The 22,866-nt window shown below is 42.3% G+C and overlaps 1 protein-coding gene across 5 annotated transcripts in view; it reads left to right on the top strand.

The window, feature by feature from the left end:
- The window catches only part of DCLK2 (doublecortin like kinase 2), a 112,440-nt gene that overhangs the window by 15,180 nt on the left and 74,394 nt on the right, over positions 1–22,866 (top strand). For all 5 annotated transcript variants that reach the window (XR_006390770.1, XM_044300364.1, XM_044300363.1 and 2 more), the window contains exon 2: positions 10,445–10,779. Coding sequence is in view for 4 of the 5 variants with exons in the window: in XM_044300364.1 (XP_044156299.1) it covers positions 10,445–10,779 (335 nt within the window). In the remaining variant the exon portion in view is untranslated. The remainder of the gene's footprint in view (positions 1–10,444; positions 10,780–22,866) is intronic.

Raw genomic sequence — 22,866 nt, 5'->3', positions numbered from 1 at the left:
GACTTGGGCAAGAATGCACTCCTAGCCAAAACAGATATAAAATCTGCATTCAGACTTCTTCCTATTCACCATAAAGGATTTAATTCACTTTGATTTCAATCACTTGGATTTGAGGGCCAATATTTTTTGACAAGACTCTACCAATAGGTTTTACCCTCTCATGTTTTTACTTTGAAGCCTTATCTTTTCTACAATGGGTTATTGAACAATTTCACATAGAGAGACATATATTACATTACTTAGACGACTTCCTATTCATGGGAAGTAGAGATTCCAACAACTGTCCATTATTACTGGATTTTTTTCCCAAATAACTAACATTTTCAATATCCCATTAGCAGAAGACAAAACAGTATTTCCAACTAACAAATTAACGTTTCTAGGTATAACTATTGATATTTTCAAAATGGAATTCAGTATTCCTGAAGAAATCAAAATTTCTATCAATTTGTTATTGGCTAGAAGAAAATGCTGTGAACTACAATCATTATTGGGTTCTTTAAACTTCATTTTTTTATACCCATGGATAGAGTTTTCTCTAAAAGATTATATAATTCTGCACAAGGGATTCTCTAAACTTTCTCACATATTTAGATTAACAAAAGACTTAAAGGGGTTCTGCACTTTGTTTAAACTGATGATCTCTCCTCTGGAGAGATCATCAGCTTCTGATTGGCGGGGGTCCGACACCCGGGACCCCCGCCGATCAGCTGTTTGAGAAGGCAGTGGCGCTCCAGCAGCGCCGCAGCCTTCTCACTGTTTACCGCTGGCTGAGTGATGTCACGACTTGTATCAACTAGCGTGGGCGGGGCTAAGCTCCATTCAAGGGAACTGAGCTTAGCCGCGCCCAGGCCAGTAATACTAGTCGTGACGTCACTGGGCTGCCGGTAAAGAGTGAGAAAGCCCGGCGCTGCTGGAGCGTTGCTGCCTTCTCAAACAGCTGATCGGTGGGGGTCCAGAGGATAGATCATCAGTTTAAACAAAGTGCAGAACCCCTTTAAGAGAAGATTTACATATATGGCTATTATTTCTATCTAATTTCAATGGCAAGACAATCTGGCAGCAGGAATTTATAGATTCTGTGGGACCTCTTTCCCCAAATACTTGGTCTTCTTACACATCTGCTTGGGAAATATGGACGTCATTTTGTGACTTCAAAAATTTAGATACGTTTTCCAATGATTCTTTACCTTTTTAATCAAAATTTTCAACAATTTACTGGTGAATAAAAACTTTTCATACTATAAACAAAATTTTGGGTCTACAGCCAGTAAAAAATCATTTCATTTTGAAAGAAAGGAAAAAACCAGACCAATATCCAAGAAAATTTTATTACAATTATGACATTTTACCCTCAATATGTTCTTCAGATTTAGAAACTCTGCTTTTCCGATCAGTTTTTCTTTTGGCCTTCTTCGCTGCACTCCGGATCAGTGAATTCACAGCTGTGAATAAACGCAGTACATCACCAATTAATATTTCCGATTTGGTTTGCGATAATATAGTTTTAAAAAACAGATCAACTGCAAAAAAAAGTCATTGGATAACTTTACACCCCCTCATTAACACCCGATTATGCCCTATTATGGTTATGCAAAATTGGTTAAACAGTAGGACAAAGATGAATGGTCCTTTATTCATACACGGGACCATTCTTCCCTTACTAGATTTCAATTTAATGCAACTTTAAAGAAAAGCCTACATATGTTAGGCTATCAAGACTATAATATTTCTGCCCATTCATTCAGAATAGGAGCAGCGACCTTGGCTGCGCAACAAGGATTGTCTTCATCCTTAATAAAAAAAAATCTAGGTAGGTGGAAATCTGATAGATCCAAGATCTATATCAGACCAGAATTGTTAATGAAGCATTAAAGAGAGCTTCTCAAAGAAAATTTTTACACAACCTTGGTTTAAAATGTAATATATACATTCATTGGTCTGCACAATAAGATTTAAAATTGAGAGATGTTTGGTCTTTGTGTAACTCCCTAGCATTCTACGGTACTTACCTTTACCAGGTCTCATTATTCTACATCTTGGTGCAAATGACTTGGGACGTATCCATTTTCTGGAATTGATTAATAAATTATAAATACACATTTACGGATATTAATTCTTTATTACCTAATTATGTCATTATCTTCTCGGAAATGATTCCGAAGCTCAACTGGTCTCGGTGATCTACGATTCCTGGATAAAATCAGGAAAAAAGTAAATCGTCAGATGAATTATTATTATTATTTTTTTTTTTTTTACCTCAGTTGAATGGTTTCTCATACAGACACATTGAACTTGAAGGATTTACGGAAGGTCTTTACACTTCTGACTATTGGGGTTTGTCTGATGTAGGCAATGATATTCTTAATGTGGGTTTCCAAAACATGATAGAAGAATGTCTGCGATGTTTGGGGGCTGCCATGAGATACATGGCTTGTGGGTGAAGTCGCTCATTATTTGAGTGGACTTGTTTATTATAATTATTTAACAGTTTATTAGTTAGTTAAAGAATTAACATCGTGGCCTTTACCTCCACATACCCGGTATATACTTATATGATTTCCTTAATAAATGTTATTTAGAAGTTAACTGGTCTTGGTAGTAATTTCGGGATCCTATGCCCATCATGAAAATAAACAACTTTGCGAATTGTTTTGGTAACTGATTTCCTACTTTTATATCAACAGCTGCTATTCAGACTAGCATCTCCATGGTAACAGACAACAAACAGGCTTTGAGTAGTCTCACTTTGCAGTAATAACTTCTTACCCTAAGGCCTCTTTCACACGGGCATCATATTTTTGGCCCGGATAAGAGGCGGGTGCGTTGCGGGAACACCCGGGATTTTTCAGCGCAAGTGCATAACATTGTCATGCGTTTTGCACGCGCGTGAGAAAAATCGCGCATGTTTGGTACCCAAACCCGAAGTTCTTCACAGAAGTTTGGGCTTGGGATCGGTGTACTGTAGATTGTATTATTTTCCCTTATAACATGGTTATAAGGGAAAATAATAGCATTCTGAATACAGAATGCATAGTAAAATAGCGCTGGAGGGGTTAACATTTTTTTTATTGTATTGAACTCGCCTTAATCCACTTGCTTGCGTAGCCGGCATCTCTCCTGTCTCTTTCTTTGCTGATTGTAGTCAAGGACCTGTGGTGACGTCACTCCGGTCATCACATGGTCCGTCACATGATCTTTTACCATGGTGATGGATCATGTGATGACCGGAGTGACGTCACCACAGGTCCTTGACTACAATCAGCAAAGAAAGAGACAGGAGAGATGCCAGCTACGCGAGCAAGTGGATTAAGGTGAGTTAAATTATTTTTTCTTTCTTTTTTAACCCCTCCAGTGCTATTTTACTATGCATTCTGTATTCAGAATGCTATTATTTTCCCTTATAACCATGTTATAAGGGAAAATAATAATGATCGGGTCTCCATCCCGATAGTCTCCTAGCAACCGTGCGTGAAAATCGCACCGCATCCGCACTTGCTTGCGGATGCTTGCGATTTTCACGCAACCCCATTCACTTCTATGGGGCCTGCGTTGCGTGGATTATCACACCGCAACGCACAATATAGAGCTTGCTGCTATTTTTCATGCAACGCATAAGTGATGCGTGAAAATCACCGCTCATGGGCACAGCCCCATAGAAATGAATGGGTCCAGATTCAGTCCGGGTGCAATGCGTTCACATCACGCATTGCACCCGTGCGGAATACTCGCCCGTGGGAAAGGGGCCTAATTCTTGCTACCCCGCCCACTGCAAACGCACACAACTTGTAGATCACATTAGTGTTATAACTGCGGTTTTACCAATTTCTGGTTACATTTTATTTTTTTACCATGTAGCTATTGCAATAATGTTAGCTGAGTGCCAGCTAGTTGTACTTCACGGGCTTTCCAGTTTGCATCCAAATCCTTTATAAAAAATAATCTTTTATGAAGGTAGCTGTCATTTTGTAATGCATTTCTTTTATCTATATTGCTCCTGTCTTCCATTCTGTGCCGTGGTCACATGACCATGTCCATGCAGCTGTTACTTATTTCCTGTGATGTTATGTCCATGGGCATTTCAAACCAGCAACAAGGGCAGTGATGGGGGAGTACCTATGTAACTAGCTGGGTGGGAGGAGTTATACACTAGCTGATTGTTAGACATTTCCCAATCACTGCCCCTAACAACAACCAGCTAGTTTATAACTCCTCCCACCCAGCTAGTTACATAGACATTACCCTATCACTGCCCCTATGTAACTAGCTGGGTGGGAGGAGCTATAAACTAGCTGGGCATTGGTACGGGCAGTGATAGGGGAGTGTCTATTTAACTATCCGGATGGGAGAAGCTATAAACTAGCTGGGCATTGGTAGGGGCAGTGCTGGAGCTGTGGTAGAGAAAGGAGAAGTGCATCATGGGTTTGGTTGGACACGGCAATAGAAAGTCCTACATACAGAATGTAATGAAACCAGACTGATTTATTTATGTGATGAAAATGGGTCAGGGAAGTCCAAACTTAGAATAAAAAGCATGAAGAAGATGTACATGAGGTAAACAACTATATGAGGACAGCTGGTAAAAACCTTTAGTAACTGCAGAAAACCCCTTTTAAATTATCTGAAAACACTCTTGAAAAGTGCATTTTAGTGAGTACTTCTGTTCTCCGGAGCATCTTTTCCTTCTAGAAATGTGGAGTAAATTGACAACTGGACATTAGCATTTTCATAGCTCTGAAGAACTTACAGGTCCTCTTTAAACAGGATTTATCATCTTCTGCGGTTATTTCTTGATACGCATTGTTATATTCAGGGGTGTGAGAAAATGACAGTAAAATTGGAATGTATAGCTTCAGCATGAGCCAGGATTTCTTTCGGGCCCTGTACTTTAATTTGACAGGCAGCATTTCAGCAAGAAACACTTGTTCTCCATTCTTCACAGAAGAACAGTTATAAGGTCTATTAGAGGCCAGATTTACTCTATTGCTTTTTGGCTTGTAACATAAGTTGCAAAAAGACTTTGGTCTATCAAGTTCCTTTGAATGGCACCTACCTAAAGAACCTTTTACATGGTGGACAATCATTTCTTGTTTTCTTTTATTTAGATGGTGAAATTATCATCTATTCTTTTCACGCACAGTTGCTAGGTGACGATCGGGATGGGGACCCGATCATTATGATTTTCCCTTATAACATGGTTATAAGGGAAAATAATAGCATTCTGAATACAGAATGCATAGTACAATAGGGCTGGAGGGGTTAAAAAATAAATTTATTATAATTTAACTCCCCTTAAACCACTTGTTCTCGCAGCCGGGATCTCTTCTATCTTCTTTTGTGAAGAATAGGACCTTTTGATGACGTCCCTACGCTCATCACATGGTCCGTCACATGATCCATCACCATGGTGATGGATCATGTGACGGACCATGTGATGAGCGTAGTGACGTCATCAAAGGTCCTATTCCTCACTGAACAAGACAGAAGAGATTCCGGCTGCGCGAACAAGTGGATTAAGGTGAGTTAAATTATTTTTTTTTTAAATTTAACCCCTCCAGCCCTACTGTACTATGCATTCTGTATTCAGAATGCAATTATTTTCCCTTTTATAACCATGTTATAAGGGGAAATAATACAATCTACACTACAACTAACCCAAACCTGAACTTCTGTGAAGAAGTTCTGGTCTGAGTACCACAGTCAGTTTCTTATCATGCGCATGCAAAACACATTGTACCCGCGCGATAAAAACTGAACATCGGAACACAATTGCGCTCCCACTCGTGCGGGTTTGCCGCAATGCACCGGGACGCATCTGGACCTAATCCGGACACGCTCGTCTGCAAGGGGCCTTAATATGGAGCTCAGTGACCACAACACATTTTCTTGTTCATACAGTATGCAAGTATTGAATTGTCACCAGATCTATTCACTTTAGTGAGACACATTTTAAATTCACTGCAGTGAATGGATCCGCCGAGGAACATATTTAAATTTTTATTTTTATTTTTTATGTCTTGCTTAGAGAATATAGAAGCAATATATAAGTGTGATCTCTGTAAATGGTGAGAGCTCATGTCATTTTATAATGTGTCAGGAAAGCTACATCTTCAGTCATGCACATTACATTGTCACTGAACATACCATAAAAATGGAACACAGAATGTATTGTATTGTAGGTTAAATGCACTAAATGAAGCTATCACCGGGCGATTTTAAGCATTCATTTCCTGTGCAATTCTTCACTCTTCAGTTTGGTGAAGTCAGAAGGGAATTTGAGACACGAGTCGTAGTATGAGAACAGAGACACCTAAATTATTTGTTTGACATGTGAACTCAGTTTCCGATGTAATAGGCAGCTATGTGCGATAAGGCATGGTAATCATCTCTCATTGCCAATTGCAGAATGGCTAATGGCTAGATTGGAATTTGTAATGTGCATTTTTGACCCCGTTGTGAGGTTAGGTTTACACGTTCGGGTTTTGTGATGGAGGCAAAACCAGGACTGGATTAAAAAAAGTGATGGTCATATCGGTCTTTTACACGTTATGATCCATCCCTCATTTTGGCTTTAAAACCTGTATCAGAAAACCATAACATGGAAATCCAGCTTAACCCCCTAACTGTTTTGCCCTGGTCCAGCTCCAGCAGTGGGAAATGTAGCTAACTGGAGGGGGAGGGCTGCTTTAGATGCTGCTATCTACTTAATGGTAGCAGATAGAAACATGCAACTAACATTCCAAGCTTTCAGACGATACGAGAATAACAGCAATGTGTTCAGTACAGGGGAAGATATCACTGATGGAAATCGGGATGCAGTGAATGCAGCTGAAAGTGAAAACGGGTTTTACCCGCGATTTATTCCCGACTTGACTTCTAACAGTGATTTTTCTCCTTTGTTGCTTGGACTCTAGCTGCCAGATGCATGTTTCTAGCGCTACCATTCAGGAGATAGCAGCATTTAAAGCAGCCCCCCAACTGTTATGATGTTAAGGGCTAGTGCACACAGATTTTACTCCAATAGCCATAGGCCCTCCACGAGGCAAGCACTTCCGGTTGCGTTTGGTGGGAGGTGGCGCTGCTGTTCATGCTGTTTGTCTTCCGACTGCACAGACACTGCTGGAAACTGCAGCAGTTGTAGGCGCAGGTTAGGTCCATTCAATGAGACTAAAGTGTGAGCAGGCCAACGTTTTAAAATTGAAAAACGGCGCCCAAAACCAGAGGGATTTCTGCCATGGAATATACAGCAAATTTTGCCAAAGGCAGAAGGAAAGTAGAAGGCGGGATTCATGTGTTCAGTTTTTTTTTTATTTGCCGTTTTTGAAGCCAGGGCCAGTAGTGGATTCAAAAAGAGGATAGAACCCAGCCTTCCTTGTATCTGTGTCCTCAGGCTATGATCCGTTCCTGGCTTGGACTTCAAAAACTGCAGCAAAACCTGAACGTGTAAATTCAGTCTAAGGCCTCATGCATACAGGCGGTTGTTTGGGTCCGCATCGGAGCCGCAGTTTTGGCGGCTCGGATGCAGACCTATTCACTTCAATGGGGCCGCAACAGATGCGGACAGCACTCCGTTCCGAGGCTTTGCAGACAAGAATAGGCATTTACATTGCCGGCGCCCGTTCCGTTCCACAATTTGCGGACGGCAACACGGGCGGCTTCCGTTTTTTTGCGGATCCGTGGTTTGTGGACTGCAAAAACCGGCACGGCCGTGTGCATGAGGCCTAACAGGCAGATTCTGCTTTACTGCCTATTTTCTGAATGCATTTCTGGTTTTAGCTATAAAATGGCAATAAAAAACCTGAACAAAAGCTGAATATTTATGGGCAGCCTTAGCAAGGTTGTCCAGCTTTTCTCTCATCCCTGTTGATCAGCTGTTTTAGTGTGGCTCCAACACATTAAGTTGGCGCTGGAACTACAGTTATTGAAGCAATGCTCCCATTTTAAGTGAATAGGAGCAGCGCGGCATTAACCACCTCCTTGCACAGTGTGAGAAATATTGGTGATTTCTGACCATTTATTTCATTTTCACGTTTTCTTATGTGGTTATTTTTCCATTAAAAAGCTTGTATACTTGGCATCACAATGGTATATATCCAGTGCCATATCCAGTGCCAATATACTACAGGGGTCATTACTGGGCCCTGGACTCTTTAAAATATTCCTTAAAGGGGTTGTACCATCTCAGACATGGGGGACATATTGCTAGGATATGCGCCCAACGTCTGATAGGTGCAGGTCCCAGAGCCGCACCTCTGGGACTGGCACCTATACTTGGAACAGAGCCAGCAAAGTCCCGGAGGGTTCTTTACGGTAAGAGCAGTGAGGCTATGGAACACTTTGCCAGAGGAGGTGGTGATGGTGAGTACAATAAAAGAATTTGAGGGGCCCGGATGCAGTTCCTGAGAGTAAAAATATAACAAGCTCTAGTTACCAGTTAATTACTGGTGATGGGTCATTAATTCAGGGGGTCATTTATTAAACAGAAATACGCCTAAATTAGGTGTATTTCTGACGCGGATTGCTGCACAGCGGTTAGTAAGCAGAGAGAAGTATGTACAAGAAGAGGTCTTCCCAGTGATTATATGGTAGTCTCTGCGTGGCCTTTTTCTTCATTTGTTCTGTGACCTTCCTGATTAGTAGTTATGAAGACATACTTGTTACGAATCAACCTCTGCTCTTCCAGAGTGAGTCTCGTGAGTCTCCAGCCATAAGGGATGTGTTCTATCCTTTATAGTGGAGCAATTATCTGTAGGTAACTTACAATGAGATAGCATGTTGACTGATGGAACCTACAAGACCTTGCAGTTGGTCAATGTGATTTACAGCACAGGGAGAAAAATACTTCTGAAGACTTGTATTTGTTTGAAGGTGTCCACATAGAGGACCTTACCTCACAATTACAGATCACTACAACACAAAATCATACATATCAATGAAACATCTGATTGTCGCAATAGTCTCAATATTACCACCTTTCAGGGTGCCTTTTACGTGTGCAGATTTGTACAGATATTGTATCCAGACAGAACAATATCATATATGGTTCGTTCAGATTTTCCTACTTGATTTTCTGACATTTTAATAGATGTCACATGTTTAAAAGATGACAGACACCTGGAAGATGTCCACTGCTTTCTGATGCCAGCTACTCTGTAATTGAATTGACACATTGACATAAACTGCCTAGTTAACTGTTAGGATCTTCACATGAAACACATTTACCATGATTTCTGGGATCCTTGAAATTGCTCATTGCAACGCGCAGGTCAAAGGTAAAACAAGGGTTTGTTAGCTTTTAATAAATTGATGGAATAGGTGTCATGCATATGGCAGAGCACTGTGTAAAACACTGCATAGCCCAGGCATGCTCAACCTGCGGCCCTCCAGCTGTTGTAATGTTGTAAAACTACAACTCCCACAATGCCCTGCTGTAGGCTGTTCAGGCCTGCTGGGAGTTGTAGTTTTGCAACAGCTGGAGGGCCGCATTTTGACATGCCTGGTATAGAGATATATGGGGGGGGGAATTTATTGTTCCCCTAAATGCTGTTTTTTTGGCATTATAAAAAAAATAGCAAATTCACCGGATTCTAGTTGCAATTAGAAATTTACTCCACCCTTGAATTTTACAAAAAAAAGGCAAGGCTGTCGACCCCAGCTCATTCATCATTGCGTGAGCCCTTAGTGATACAGTTTTTTTTTTTTTAATCTGGCAGTGAACTCCATATGTCCACGTAGGACACAGGCCTGGCAACAAGTGGTGACCATTGTCTCTGTGGTCTCTAGGTCAGTGTCCCACAAGACATGGACCAAAGTCGTGCATGCTCTGAGTTTCAGAGGTATGACTTATACAGGAAGCAAAAATATGGCCATTTGAATCGGGCCGCAATTTCCTGTTTTATAATAATCCATTCACTCATTTGCCAGGCGTGTTCTTCAGTCATACATTCCAGATTTATTTATTGTCTCTAATAGAGATGAGCAAATTTCATATTTCGAAATTCGTTCACGTTTCGTTTGGTGGTTAAAGCAGAATTGCGTTCTGGATTCCGTTACCACGGACCATAACGCAATTCTATAACTGAATGCCTTTAGAGGCATTCGGTTATTTATTCCGTCATAATAGAAGTCTATGGGCTGCAAAATGGATCCGTCCCGTTTCCGTTATACACTAGTGGACTCCTCTGCATAACGGAAACGGGACGGATCCGTTTTGCAGCCTATAGACTTCTATTATGACGGAATGTCTCTAAAGGCATTCTGTTATGCATTCCGTCATAGAATTGCCTTATGGTCCGTGGTAACAGAATCCATAACGCAATTCTGCTTTTACCACCAAACGAAGTGTGAACTAATTTCATAACCTGAAATTCGCTCATCTCTCGCCTCTAACACATTTAATGCAATAGAAGATGTATGTTGTCATTTCTCTTCTTTCTGATTACAGGAGAAAGCTATGTTTGTGCCTCAAATGAGTCTTATCGAAAGGTGGACTACAATCGAAACACAAGTCCCAACTGGTCTGTGAATGTAAGGACTGCGTCTGGACGATCGTTGTCGTCCCTAACTACACTGAAGAATGAAATGAGAGAAGGCAAGGACTTTATTAAACCCAAGCTTGTGACGGTCATCCGGAGTGGAGTAAAGCCACGCAAGGCTGTTCGCATCCTTCTAAACAAGAAGACGGCTCACTCCTTTGAGCAGGTCTTAACAGACATCACGGATGCTATAAAGTTGGATTCAGGTGTTGTCAAGAGGTTATGCACTCTGGATGGAAAACAGGTTAGTGAATATCTATAGGAGAAATCATATACATAGGGGCGCATTTATTAAGACTGGCTTTTTAAATGCTGGTCTTAAGTCCCTGCGCTGGTGGCGGATCGCCGAAGTTATGTAAAGGCACCGAACTTTGCCCACAAGACTATATATCTATCTGCTCAGCTCCTCCTGCTCTATAACATGCCGCCTGCAGTGCATTTTATGGTGACAGGTTCTCTTTAAAGCAGGAATGTCCCACTGTATAAACTAAAGCACTGCGGAACATGCCGGCACTATATAAAAAATACTATTATTACAATATAATACAATGTGGAACCACAAGTGGTAGCTGAGCCCAGGTGTTGTGTAGCAGAAAATACAGCAAAAACAATATATTTTTATTTTTTTTGTTGCTTTTAAAATTCGTCTGTGTGGGTGAAATGCCAGTGAGTAGCTCGTGCTGCAGGGCACATAATAGTAACAGCAGGAATAGAAATCCTTCTTTAGGAGCCAAGTAAGTCAATAATTTTCTTGCATCCAAATCTGTAGTTGGTGTGCAGTCTCGGAGAGGATTACCGCGTAATAAGGTGCGCTCAGAAGCAAAATGTTCTTCGGTTTTTGATTCCTTATAACTATTTGATGTTGCTAGGTCAGAGAGGGTTTGTGTTTACTGGAATAAGACGCTTGATGCTGATTGTATAACTTAGGCTACTTTCACACTCGTCTGCATCCGTTCAGAACGGATCCGTTTGTATTATCTTTAACATAGCCAAGACGGATCCGTCTTGAACACCATTGAAAGTCAATGGAGGACGGATCCGTTTTCTATTGTATCATAGAAAACGGATCCGTCCCCATTGACTTACATTGTGTGCCAGGACAGATCCATTTGGCTCAGTTTCGTCAAGTGGACAGCAAAACGCTGCAAGCAGCGTTTTGGTGTCCGCCTCCAGAGTGGAATGGATACGGAACGGAGGTAAACTGATGCATTCTGAACGGATCCTTATACATTCAGAATGCATTAGGGCAAAACTGATCCGTTTTGGACTGCTTGTGAGAGCCCTGAATGGATCTCAGAAACGGAAAGCCAAAACGCCAGTGTAAAAGTAGCCTAAGGCTATTTTCACACTCGCATTTTGGCTTTCCGCTGGCTTGACGAAACTGATCTGTCCTGGCACACAATATAAGTCAATGGGGATGGATCCATTTTCTCTGACACAATAGAAAACGAATCCGCCTCCCATTGACTTTCAATGGAGTTCATGACTGATCCGTCTTGGTTATGTTACAGATAATACAAACGGATCCGTTCATGACTGATGCATGCGGTTGTATTATTGTAAGAGATCCGTTTTTGCAGATCCATGACGGATCCGCCCAAAACGTGAGTGTGAAAGTAGCCTAAGTGACTAAAGGGTTAGTGCTTTCATTCTGTTCTAAACAGCAGCCAGTTGAATGAAGGAACTTCTGTAATGGGGATAGATATCCACGTCTCTATGGCGGGAGCCGTAGATCAGTATTTCTCTTTCCTGCCTATGGGTTATGTCACGGAGGCTCGTGTAGCACGCAGAATGCGAATTAAAGAGACAGACTTCATCCACTACATGTCCTGTACTACTCTACATTGTAGGCGCAAACCTGCACTTTCATTGCCTGTTCTACACAATTATACCCGAAACTGCAAAGCAACAACTCAGATTTTGCTATGGATGTACTGCTGGTACGCAGCATATGCGCACAAGGAGTAACCATATTGTTACTCCAGGACCCAATCCTCATTGTTTCTCCCCAAAATAAGTAGCAGGGCACCTAGATTTGCTGCAGATTTTTGCACAGCAGTGCTAAAAAGACATAACAGTTTCCGCTGCATGTGACCAAGGTTTACAGACAAGGAATGTGGATTAATGTCAAATTTCATGCTGGTTTTGGTGCAGAAACCGCACTGAAATCCATATCAAGTCTGACATGTTTGAATATAATCTAAAGACTATTTTTGCACAGGCAAATGATTGGCCGAGTAAGGCTACTTGCACACGATGCATTTTACGTGGCGTTTTTACGTATGTATTTTTGTGCATTAAAACCGCAGTGTGATACAGTACCAGCAAAGTAAATGAAATCTGACCAATGTCAAGTACACGTTTCTTTTTTCTTCTGTGTGGAAATTGACCTGCTTTGTGGATTTTGAAATTCGCTGCATGTCATTGGTTTGTGCAATTCTGCACCTTATATACAGTGGTTTTCCCTATAGACTTCAATGTGGTTCTTAACATGAACAGAAAATCCGCAACAAAAATCGTGGACCTATATGCAGATCCAGGGACAGGTCGTGGATCTGCATATAGGTGGTCAACATGTAGGTGCAGGTACAGTAAAGTACTGGGCGAAAAGGATTGAGAAAAGAGAAGTGACTGCATGTAACAAAATGGCAACCAGATTGTTTCCTGGTGCTTTGCATTTACTTTGTTGTGCCATATAATCCCCTTAGTTTAATAGGATTTTATACTTACAGACTACATTTCGTATTACCTATTAATACTGCCACTTGGATTGCTTAGTGGCTACAGTAAAATAAAATGGCGTACAGAAAAGTTGCAGAGAAGTTCCTTCAAGACCAATTATTAATTGTCCCTTTACACAGGATGATGTACAAGCAGATTGTCGGGAAGGAAGTGTTCCTTCCCGACAATCTGCTGATGGCTGGTGGAGGAGAGTGCATGTACATGCAGAAATCTCCTCCAGCTCCTCCAGAGTATGGGAAGGAGCGATCACTAATGCGATCGCTCTTCCCCCAAACGTTCTTGTTGTTTCTTGGCAGCAGATCGTGTTCACACAGCACAATCTGCTACGGGAAACGATGATCTTTTGTGCTGCACAAGATACATCGTGTATTTGGCGGTGCATTTACACTGCTAGATTGTCGCTAGCTGGTTAGCGATGATCTGTTCAATTGTTGGCCCGTGTACAGGGCCCTATAGGCCCTGATTTATCAACCGAGGACAGTTTGAAGTTTGTCTTCACATTTGTCTACTTGTGTAAAGATAACAGTCTGTACGCCAAATTTATGAAAGTGGCGCATAGCATTTGCTGAATTTAGCACAGGCCAGGGATTACATTCTGACTTATTTTCACCTGACACCGCTAAGGGTAGGTTCACACTTCCGTTTGACTAATCCAGAAGGCTGTGTTCTGGCAGAGAACAGCCTGCCTGAGTCCACCGGATACTGCCATTCACCGCCGGACCCCGGTGACTATAATGTGATCCAGGGGGGATCTGGTGGCTTTCCAGCATAAGTGCCTGTTTTGTTGTGGACAAAAAACATTCCATGCAAAGGTTGTTGTCCAGCTAAAAGCCGGAACAACCTGCTGGATCGGTTACACAGACGTGTGAACCTGCTGTAAGGCAGGTCAGGAGAGGGGTGCAGTTGAGACGGTTTTTTTTTTTTTTTTTTTTTTTGAGACCATCCCTATGATAAATAAGGCCAAAAAACACAGAAAAGCGCACAAACAGCTGGATTTCTAAAGCTGGCTAAGCAGGAGCAAAAGATGACTTGGCTTGTTGCAGGCTATAAATTTGTCTTACCAGTAAAACAACAGAAAAGTCACAAGTAAAGAAAATCAGTTTGATAAATGAGGGCCATAATGTCTAATGAAATATCTTGTATATATGCATAGAATGTCTGGTGCTCGGGGCTAAGGTACTATTTCTTCATACGCCATATACAGGAGGCTTTGGGAACATTATTTGTGTATTTTATAGAATCATAGGAACCAGTGTGAAGCATACCACCGTGTATTGACAGATTGTGAAAATCTACTCCAAGGAACAAGGTTAACGGCAGGAGAGGAACAAACATGTTAGAAATGTAAAGGATTTAAACATGGCAGATGGAGACTCTGCAGTAACTTCTGATGTGGAAAGTTGCCAAGTATTTTCTAATGGTATTAGGCTGGAGGAGGGGGCCTCCTATGCAGTTCCCGTCTTTACAGTGCTGGTGTCTTCTGCAGTGTGATGTCAGGGCTGATACATACCCATAGGCTGCCACCTTCTATACACTAGACATAGAAGCCTTTTTATAACATGTAACAGTTTGAATTAAATGTAGCCCATCGTAGTCCTCGTAGTCCAAAGAATGAGTTGTTGGAATCCAATGAAACGTTCTATGTGGGAATGTGATGATGATATAGGTAAGTGATTACAATATTAGTTTAAAAAAATATGTTTATTGAGCAAACTGTATAAAGGAGGCTCTAGTGCCGCCTCTAGCCTGGATACGATATGAGATATGGTTGGGCATGGAGGCATGCAGGTTCTGTATGGTATCCTGTGGCACATTTTCCCATAATGTTATAGCTGAGCTTGTAGATCCTGCACACCTATAGGTTACTGAACCTGGTGTCCCATAAATGCTCCATTAATAATAAATCTGGTGACCAGGCAGGCCAAGGAAGTGTTACAATCTGGTGGGGACATTGCTGGGAAACCCTTGCTGTGTGTGGGTGAGCATTATCCTGCTAAAAAATTACCGTTGGAAGCACTGCCATGAGAGGGAACATACAGTTGCAAAAAAAAGTATGTGAACCCTTTGGAATGATATGGATTTCTGCACAAATTGGTCATAAAATGTGATCTGATCTTCATCTAAGTCACAACAATAGACAATCACAGTCTGCTTAAACTAATAACACACAAAGAATTAAATGTTACCATGTTTTTATTGAACACACCATGTAAACATTCACAGTGCAGGTGGAAAAAGTATGTGAACCCCTAGACTAATGACATCTCCAAGAGCTAATTGGAGTGAGGTGTCAGCCAACTGGAGTCCAATCAATGAGATGAGATTGGAGGTGTTGGTTACAGCTGCCCTGCTCTATGAAAACACACACCAGTTCTGGGTTTGCTTTTCACAAGAAACATTGCCTGATGTGAATGATGCCTCGCACAAAAGAGCTTTCAGAAGACCTACGATTAAGAATTGTTGATTTGCATAAAGCTGGAAAGGGTTATAAAAGTATCTCCAAAAGCCTTGCTGTTCATCAGTCCATGGTAAGACAAATTGTCTATAAATGGAGAAAGTTCAGCAATGCTGCTACTCTCCCTAGGAGTGGCTGTCCTGTAAAGATGACTGCAAGAGCACAGCGCAGACTGCTCAATGAGGTGAAGAAGAATCCTAGAGTGTCAGCTAAAGACTTACAAAAGTCTTTGGCATATGCTAACTTCCCTGTTAACGAATCTACGATACGTAAAACACTAAACAAGAAAGGCTTTTATGGGAGGATACCACAGAGGAAGCCACTGCTGTCCAAAAAAAACATTGCTGCACGTTTACAGTTTGCACAAGAGCACCTGGACGTTCCACAGCAGTACTGGCAAAATATTCTGTGGACAGATTAAACCAAAGTTGAGTTGTTTGGAAGAAACACACACAACACTGTGTGGAGAAAAAGAGGCGCAGCACACCAACATCAAAACCTCATCCCAACTGTGAAGTATGGTGGTGGGGGCATCATGGTTTGGGGCTGCTTTGCTGTGTCAGGGCCTGGACGGATTTCTATCATCGAAGGAGAAATTAATTCCCAAGTTTATCAAAACATTTTGCAGGAGAACTTAAGGCCATCTGTCCACCAGCTGAAGCTCAACAGAAGATGGGTGTTGCAACAGGACAACGACCCAAAGTATATAAGTAAATTGACAACAGAATGGCTTAAACAGAAGAAAATACGCCTTCTGGAGTGGCCCAGTCAGAGTCCTGACCTCAACCCGATTGAGATGCTGTGGCATGACCTCAAGAAAGCGATTCACACCAGACTTGCCAAGAGTATTGCTGAACTGAAACAGTTCTGTAAAGAGGAATGGTAAAGAATTACTCCTGACCGTTGTGCACGTCTGATCTGCAACTACAGGAAACGTTTGGCTGAAGTTATTGCTGCCAAAGGAGGTTCAACCAGTTATTAAATCCAAGGGTTCACATACTTTTTCCACCTGCACTGTAAATGTTTACATGGTGTGTTCGCTAAAAACATGGTAACATTTAATTCTTTGTGTGTTATTAGTTTAAGCAGACTGTGATTGTCTATTGTTGTGACTTAGATGAAGATCAGATCACATTTTATGACCAATTTGTGCAGAAATCCAGATCATTCTAAAGGGTTCACATACTTTTTCTTGCAACTGTATGTGGACACAGAATGTCCTGCACATATCGCTAAGCTATCCGGTGACCAGGACCATAGGAGCGTACATAGGCTTTTTCCTATAGTGTGCAAGCACGACCACCACTGATGGATTGCAGAGTAGTCGTAACCATGGAAACGAGCAGTGTATAACGTGGTAGAAAACTGAATAAAGCCAGCAAAGGAAGCAATATGGATAATAACAATATATTAGTAAGTGCCTTGTATTGCCATTCTCTACATGATAAATGAAGTGACACAACCCCTTTAAAGGCAATGGACACTTTTCACATGGAAACCTTAATTTTCACATTATGGTTATGTGAAGTTTCAGCCTGCAATCTTTATTCCATCTTTCATTTACAGACCCCTTGACAGGGGTCGAGTGGAGGGGGAACGCGTGGGAACGGCGTTCCTGCACTTTTTTCATGGCAGGAACGCCGTTCCCTTTCAAGCCTCAAGCCAGGAGAACGCGGCTGAAATCAGGGGGTGAAGCGCACTGTGCAGGGCAGGCTAAGCGGCTTCACAGCTGTCTGTGCGGTGCTGCTGCTGTTTGTGACTCCTCTCATGGCGCCCCGCCCCCTACTGACATCATCTCCTTCACTTCTTCTGTCGGCCTAATACGCTGCGAGTATGTTCAGTCACTTCGCAGCTGACACATAGGAGATCATTTAGAATGTCTTTAAGAAAAGTTTGTCCCTGGGATTCGAACTCACGACCTCTACACATCAGACGCAAGGCATTTAGGCAAGGCATTTACCCCCACAAAAAAAAATAAGACTTCTACTTATACCTAGTGTACTGATACCTAGTGTACAACCATACACATGACAGCTGCCCCAACACACCCAGCTCTGCTACATCCATACACAGTGGGCAGCTGTCATGTGTATGGTTGTACACTAGGTATCAGTACACTAGGTATAAGTAGAAGTCTTATATATTTTTTTTTTTAAGCAACTACCTAGACAGCTTTCATGGCTGTGGGGGTAAATGCCTTGCCTCTGATGTGTAGAGGTCATGAGTTCGAATCCCAGGACAAACTTTTCTAAAAGTGTTTTTTTTTTTTTTTTTTTTAAATACCGGACTGTTACTTTACTGCCACGGGGGAGGCGGGCTATTGGCGCCATGATACTGGCACATGAAGGGGGTAGGAGAGAGGAACTTGATACTGGCACATTAGGGGACAGGGGGAGAGGATGGCACTATGATATTGTGTTTTGATCACAATGTGTACATTTGGCTCAGTCCGCAGCTACACAAATTACAGCGTGCTAGATTTTCTGTGCTTTTTTTTTTTTTTTTTGGAGGGGGGGGGGGGGGGGGGGTTGCAGTGGATCTTGGGTGAGTTCCCACACTTTTTTTCCCAGGACTTGACCCCTGCCCCTTGATATGCATTTTGCAACCTGTTCCTCGATACAGACTATTCTAACGTGCGTGCGTCCCGCCCATCAATACTTGCTGGATCTGTGTGTAGCAGATGTATGCAGGACTTTTCTCTCCGCTACAAAAACGTTCTCCTGAACGGAAACCTAATGGATCCCAGTATAGTCAATGGGGTCTGTAGGCTCAATTTGCTTCAGTTAAGTGCACTTCCATTATTTTTTTTCTTCTGCTCCTATAACGGACTAATGAACAGAAAACTGGGACCAACAAGCTACGTACCAGGCGACAGCAGGACCACAGACAGGGTAAGGTCAGACATGACATTAGACACGGGTCAGACATTCAGACTGGCAAGGACTGGACAGAGGACAGAACAACAGACTCCGATACTGGAACTATTCCCGGGAAACATTGCTGTTGCAAACCCAAGGGCCAGGATACACAAACATATAGCTGAGCCCATTAGCCCACAGCACCCACTGGTGCACACAGACAAAGAGGGATTAACCCCTACATGGAGCAGAGCACATAGCACGCAAGACAATTAACCCCTGCCCTTCTGAACAGAGAGGAGAGACCTACTCAATGGACACGTTCATACGACAAAGTATCCGCAGACAGTATTCAAAACACAGAGGCGAATATGCACTGCCACACCGACACATGGCCCCAGATCCATCCGGCAACCAGCCCACACGACATACAATGGAAAACGTGAAGAGATGTTGTAACAGCTTCTTCTGGGCATTTATATACAGTATTAGGGCTCATGCACACAAACGTATTTTTTTCTCCGCGTCTGTTAAGTTTTTTTTTTTGTTTTGTTTTTTGCAGACCCATTCATTTCATCGGGTCCGCAAAAAATAAAAATGGAAGTTACTCCATGTGCATTCCGTTTCCGTATGTCCATTCCACAAAAAAGTACAACATGTCCTATTATTGTCCGCCATGTGGACAAGGCTAGGACTGTTCTATTAGAGGTCAGCTCTTCCGTTCTGCAAAATATGGACTGCACAAGGATGTCATCCACATTTTTTGCGGATCCGTTTTTTGCAGACTGCAACCTACACACAGTCGTGTGCATGAGCCCTTTGGAAGGTTAATAAACACTTCTCCCATACCTTGTTATGATTTATACGTGAGGGAATTCTAGGACCACCTCGCTGTCTCCTTGCTTGCTCTGTCAGTAGACCCTCACTGCCATTTACTGGCTGGTTTCATCAGCTGGCAGGAAATTACGGATTCCCTGCTTTTTCAGAAGATTAAGTCATTTTAACGATTGTGAACCTAGCCTGTAATATTTTGTGATAATTTAATATATTTGTATATGATACATTCACCTATGGGCAAAAGTATTTTTTGTCCGTGTCCGCTCCATTTTTTTTCTTGCAGCCCGTATGCAGAACCATTCACTTCAGTATGTCCATTCGGTGTCCGCATGTTCCGCAAAAAATAAAACATGTCCTATAATTGTCTGCAGTACGGACAAGGATAGGACTGTTCTATAAGGGCCTGGCCTTTCCGTTCCGCAAAATGCAGAATCTATATGGCCGGTATCTGTGTTTTGAGTATCCGCAATTTGCGAACCACAGAACAACGGTTGTGTGCAGGAGCCCTATAGCTCATTTACTTTAATGTATACTTCTCTTTATGTTCTTTTCTCTGTAGTACATGAGCAGTAGATTGTTTAGCCACCGTATGTAACGCCCGTTGATTAGCCTAGCCCACCATCTGTCATCTTAAAGGCAAATCACAGAGCTGGTTGTAAATTGTGGTCAATATACATTGTGTCGCACTGAGCTTCCTGGTATTAGCAGTTACGGTAATTAGTCTGTCAAATCTTCCCCCCTCCCCCCCGCAGATGTCATGTGTCACATCAGATTTTGCTGGCAGAGGCCGTGTGATCCTGAGTTCACTGTATCCATCATCCATGTGCACAGTGGCTGGAGCTTTAGGCCTCATGCACACGAACGTTCATTTTTTTTTTGCGGACCTTATATGGAAACGTTAATTTCAATGGGTCCCGCAAAACAAACAGAAGTTACTATGTGTGCACTCCATTTCTGTTCCGCAAAAAAATAGAACATGTCCTATTATTGTCCGCATTACGGACAAGGACAGTACTGTTTTATTAGGGGCCAGCTGTTTCGTTCTGCAAAATACGCACGAATGCACACGGACGTCATCTGTATTTTTTGCAGATCTGTTTTTTGCAGACCGCAAAATACATACGTTCGTGTGCATGAGACCTTATACTGAAGGGCACATTTACTAAGCGCCTTTTTTTGGAGTAAAAACCCCCCCAAAAAAACTGGCGTATTGGCAAAGTCTGTCTTCAATTTGCACCTCATTTATTATCCCTTATTAAATCTGGATTGTCTTTTTTGGTTTAAGTCTCACATCTAGTGGTTGTTTTCTTGTAAGACAGATTCAAATTCACTAAAACTAGTCTAAATAGTATGCGCATGAAAATGTGGCGCAAGTGTGGTGAATTTTGACACACATCTTCATGAAAGTAGGCAAATTGTTGCACAACTCACCACTCAAAACAAAGACCAAAAAGTACACCAACCCTGGGGTGTCGTAGAAATGAGATTGTTTGTTTTTACGACAAAATCTGGCGTAAAATAAGGCGCACCTACATAAATAGAACATAAATTAGGTGCAAAAGTTAGGCCCCTTTCACACGAGCGAGTATTCCGCGCGGTTGCAATGCGTGAAGTGAATGCATTGCACCCGCACTGAATCCTGACCCATTCATTTCTATGGGGCTGTTCACATGAGCGGTGATTTTCACGCATCACTTGTGCGTTGCGTGAAAATCGCAGCATGCTCCTCTTTGTGCGTTTTTCACGCAACGCAGGCCCCATAGAAGTGAATGAGTAGTGCTTCCGTAGGGTTCCATTCCGCATCTCCGGATGATGCGGAATGCTCACGGAACAGCACCCCTGTATTGCGGGGAGAACACGTTTGTGTGCAAGAGGCCTAAGGCTCCTTACACTAGATATTTTTATATTTTTTTTATATATATATTTTTTGGGCTTGAAAAAAATACTCCTTTTGGCTACATGCACACGACCGTTGTGTGTTTTGCGTTCCGCAATTTGCAGAACGGCACGGACAAGAATAGGACAGGTTATATATTTTTTTTTTTTACGGACCACGGAACGGAGCAACGGATGCGGACAGCACACTGAAGGCTGTCCGCATCTTTTGTGGCCCCATTGAAGTGAAAGGGTCCGCATCCAAGCCACAAAAACTGCTGCTCGGATGCGGACCAAAACAACGGTCGTGTGCATGTAGCCTTAAATTAAGCAAGAAATTTGCTATTATGGAATTCCATATCAGTCAGTGATACTGGTTGTTACTGCTGAGTAGTTTCATCCTTAGGCAAGGATGCAGCAATTTGCAGATCCACAAAAAGTACAGATGACATCCGTATGGCATCCGTTTTTTGTTTTTTTTGCGGATCCATTGTAACAATGCCTATCCTTGTCCGACAAGAATAGGCCATGTTCTAATTTTTTTGCGGGGCTTCGGAACGGATAGACTGATACGAATAGCAAATTTTTGCGGACCCATTGAAATGAATGGGTCCTCATTCAATCTGCAAAAAAAAAAACGGAACGGACATGGAAAAAAAATACGTTCGTGTGAATGTAGCCTTATAGAAGTGGGCGACTCAATAAACAATTTTCAGTTTAACACTTTTAGGCCCCTTTCAGACGAGCAAGTTTTCCACGTGGGTGCAATGTGTGACGTGAACGCATTGCACCAGCACCACCAGCACTGAATCCGGACCCATTCATTTCAATGGGTCTGTGTACATGAGTGTTTTTCACACATCACTTCTGCGTTGTGTGAAAATCGCTGCATATTCTATAGGCCTCATGCACACGACCGTTTTTTTTTAAGGTCCGCAAAAACGGGGTCCGTAGGTCCGTGATCCGTGACCGTTTTTTCGTCCGTGGGTCTTCCTTGTTTTTTGGAGGATCCACGGACATGAAAAATGAAAAAAAAATCTAAGTCAAGTTTGCCATTGAAATGATAGGAAAAAACGGACACGGATCACGGACACGGATGACAATCTTGTGTGCATCCGTGATTTTTCACGGACCCATTGACTTGAATGGGTCCGTGAACCGTTGGCCGTGAAAAAAATAGGACAGGTCATATTTTTTTTCACGGCCAGGAAACACGGATGCGGCTGCCAAACGGTGCATTTTCCGATTTTTCCACGGACCCATTGAAAGTCAATGGGTCCGTGAAAAAAAACGGAAAACGGCACAACGGCCACGGATGCACACAACGGTCGTGTGCATGAGGCCATAGTCTGCGATTTTCATGCATAGAAGTGAATGGGGCTGCGTGAAAAACGCATTGCATCCAGAAGCAAGTGCGGATGTGATGCGTTTTTTACTGATGGTTGCTAAGAGATGTTGTTTGTAAACCTTCGTTGTTTTTTTTATCACGCGCGTGAAAAACGCATTGCACCCGGGTGGAAAAAACTCAGCATCTGAACGCAATCGCAGACATAACTGACTTCTT

The sequence above is a fragment of the Bufo gargarizans genome, chromosome 1 (assembly GCF_014858855.1).
Source record: "Bufo gargarizans isolate SCDJY-AF-19 chromosome 1, ASM1485885v1, whole genome shotgun sequence".
In the NCBI taxonomy this organism is placed as follows: domain Eukaryota; kingdom Metazoa; phylum Chordata; class Amphibia; order Anura; family Bufonidae; genus Bufo; species Bufo gargarizans.
Note: the sequence above shows the minus strand (reverse complement) of the source record. Positions and strands in the feature narration are given on the sequence as shown.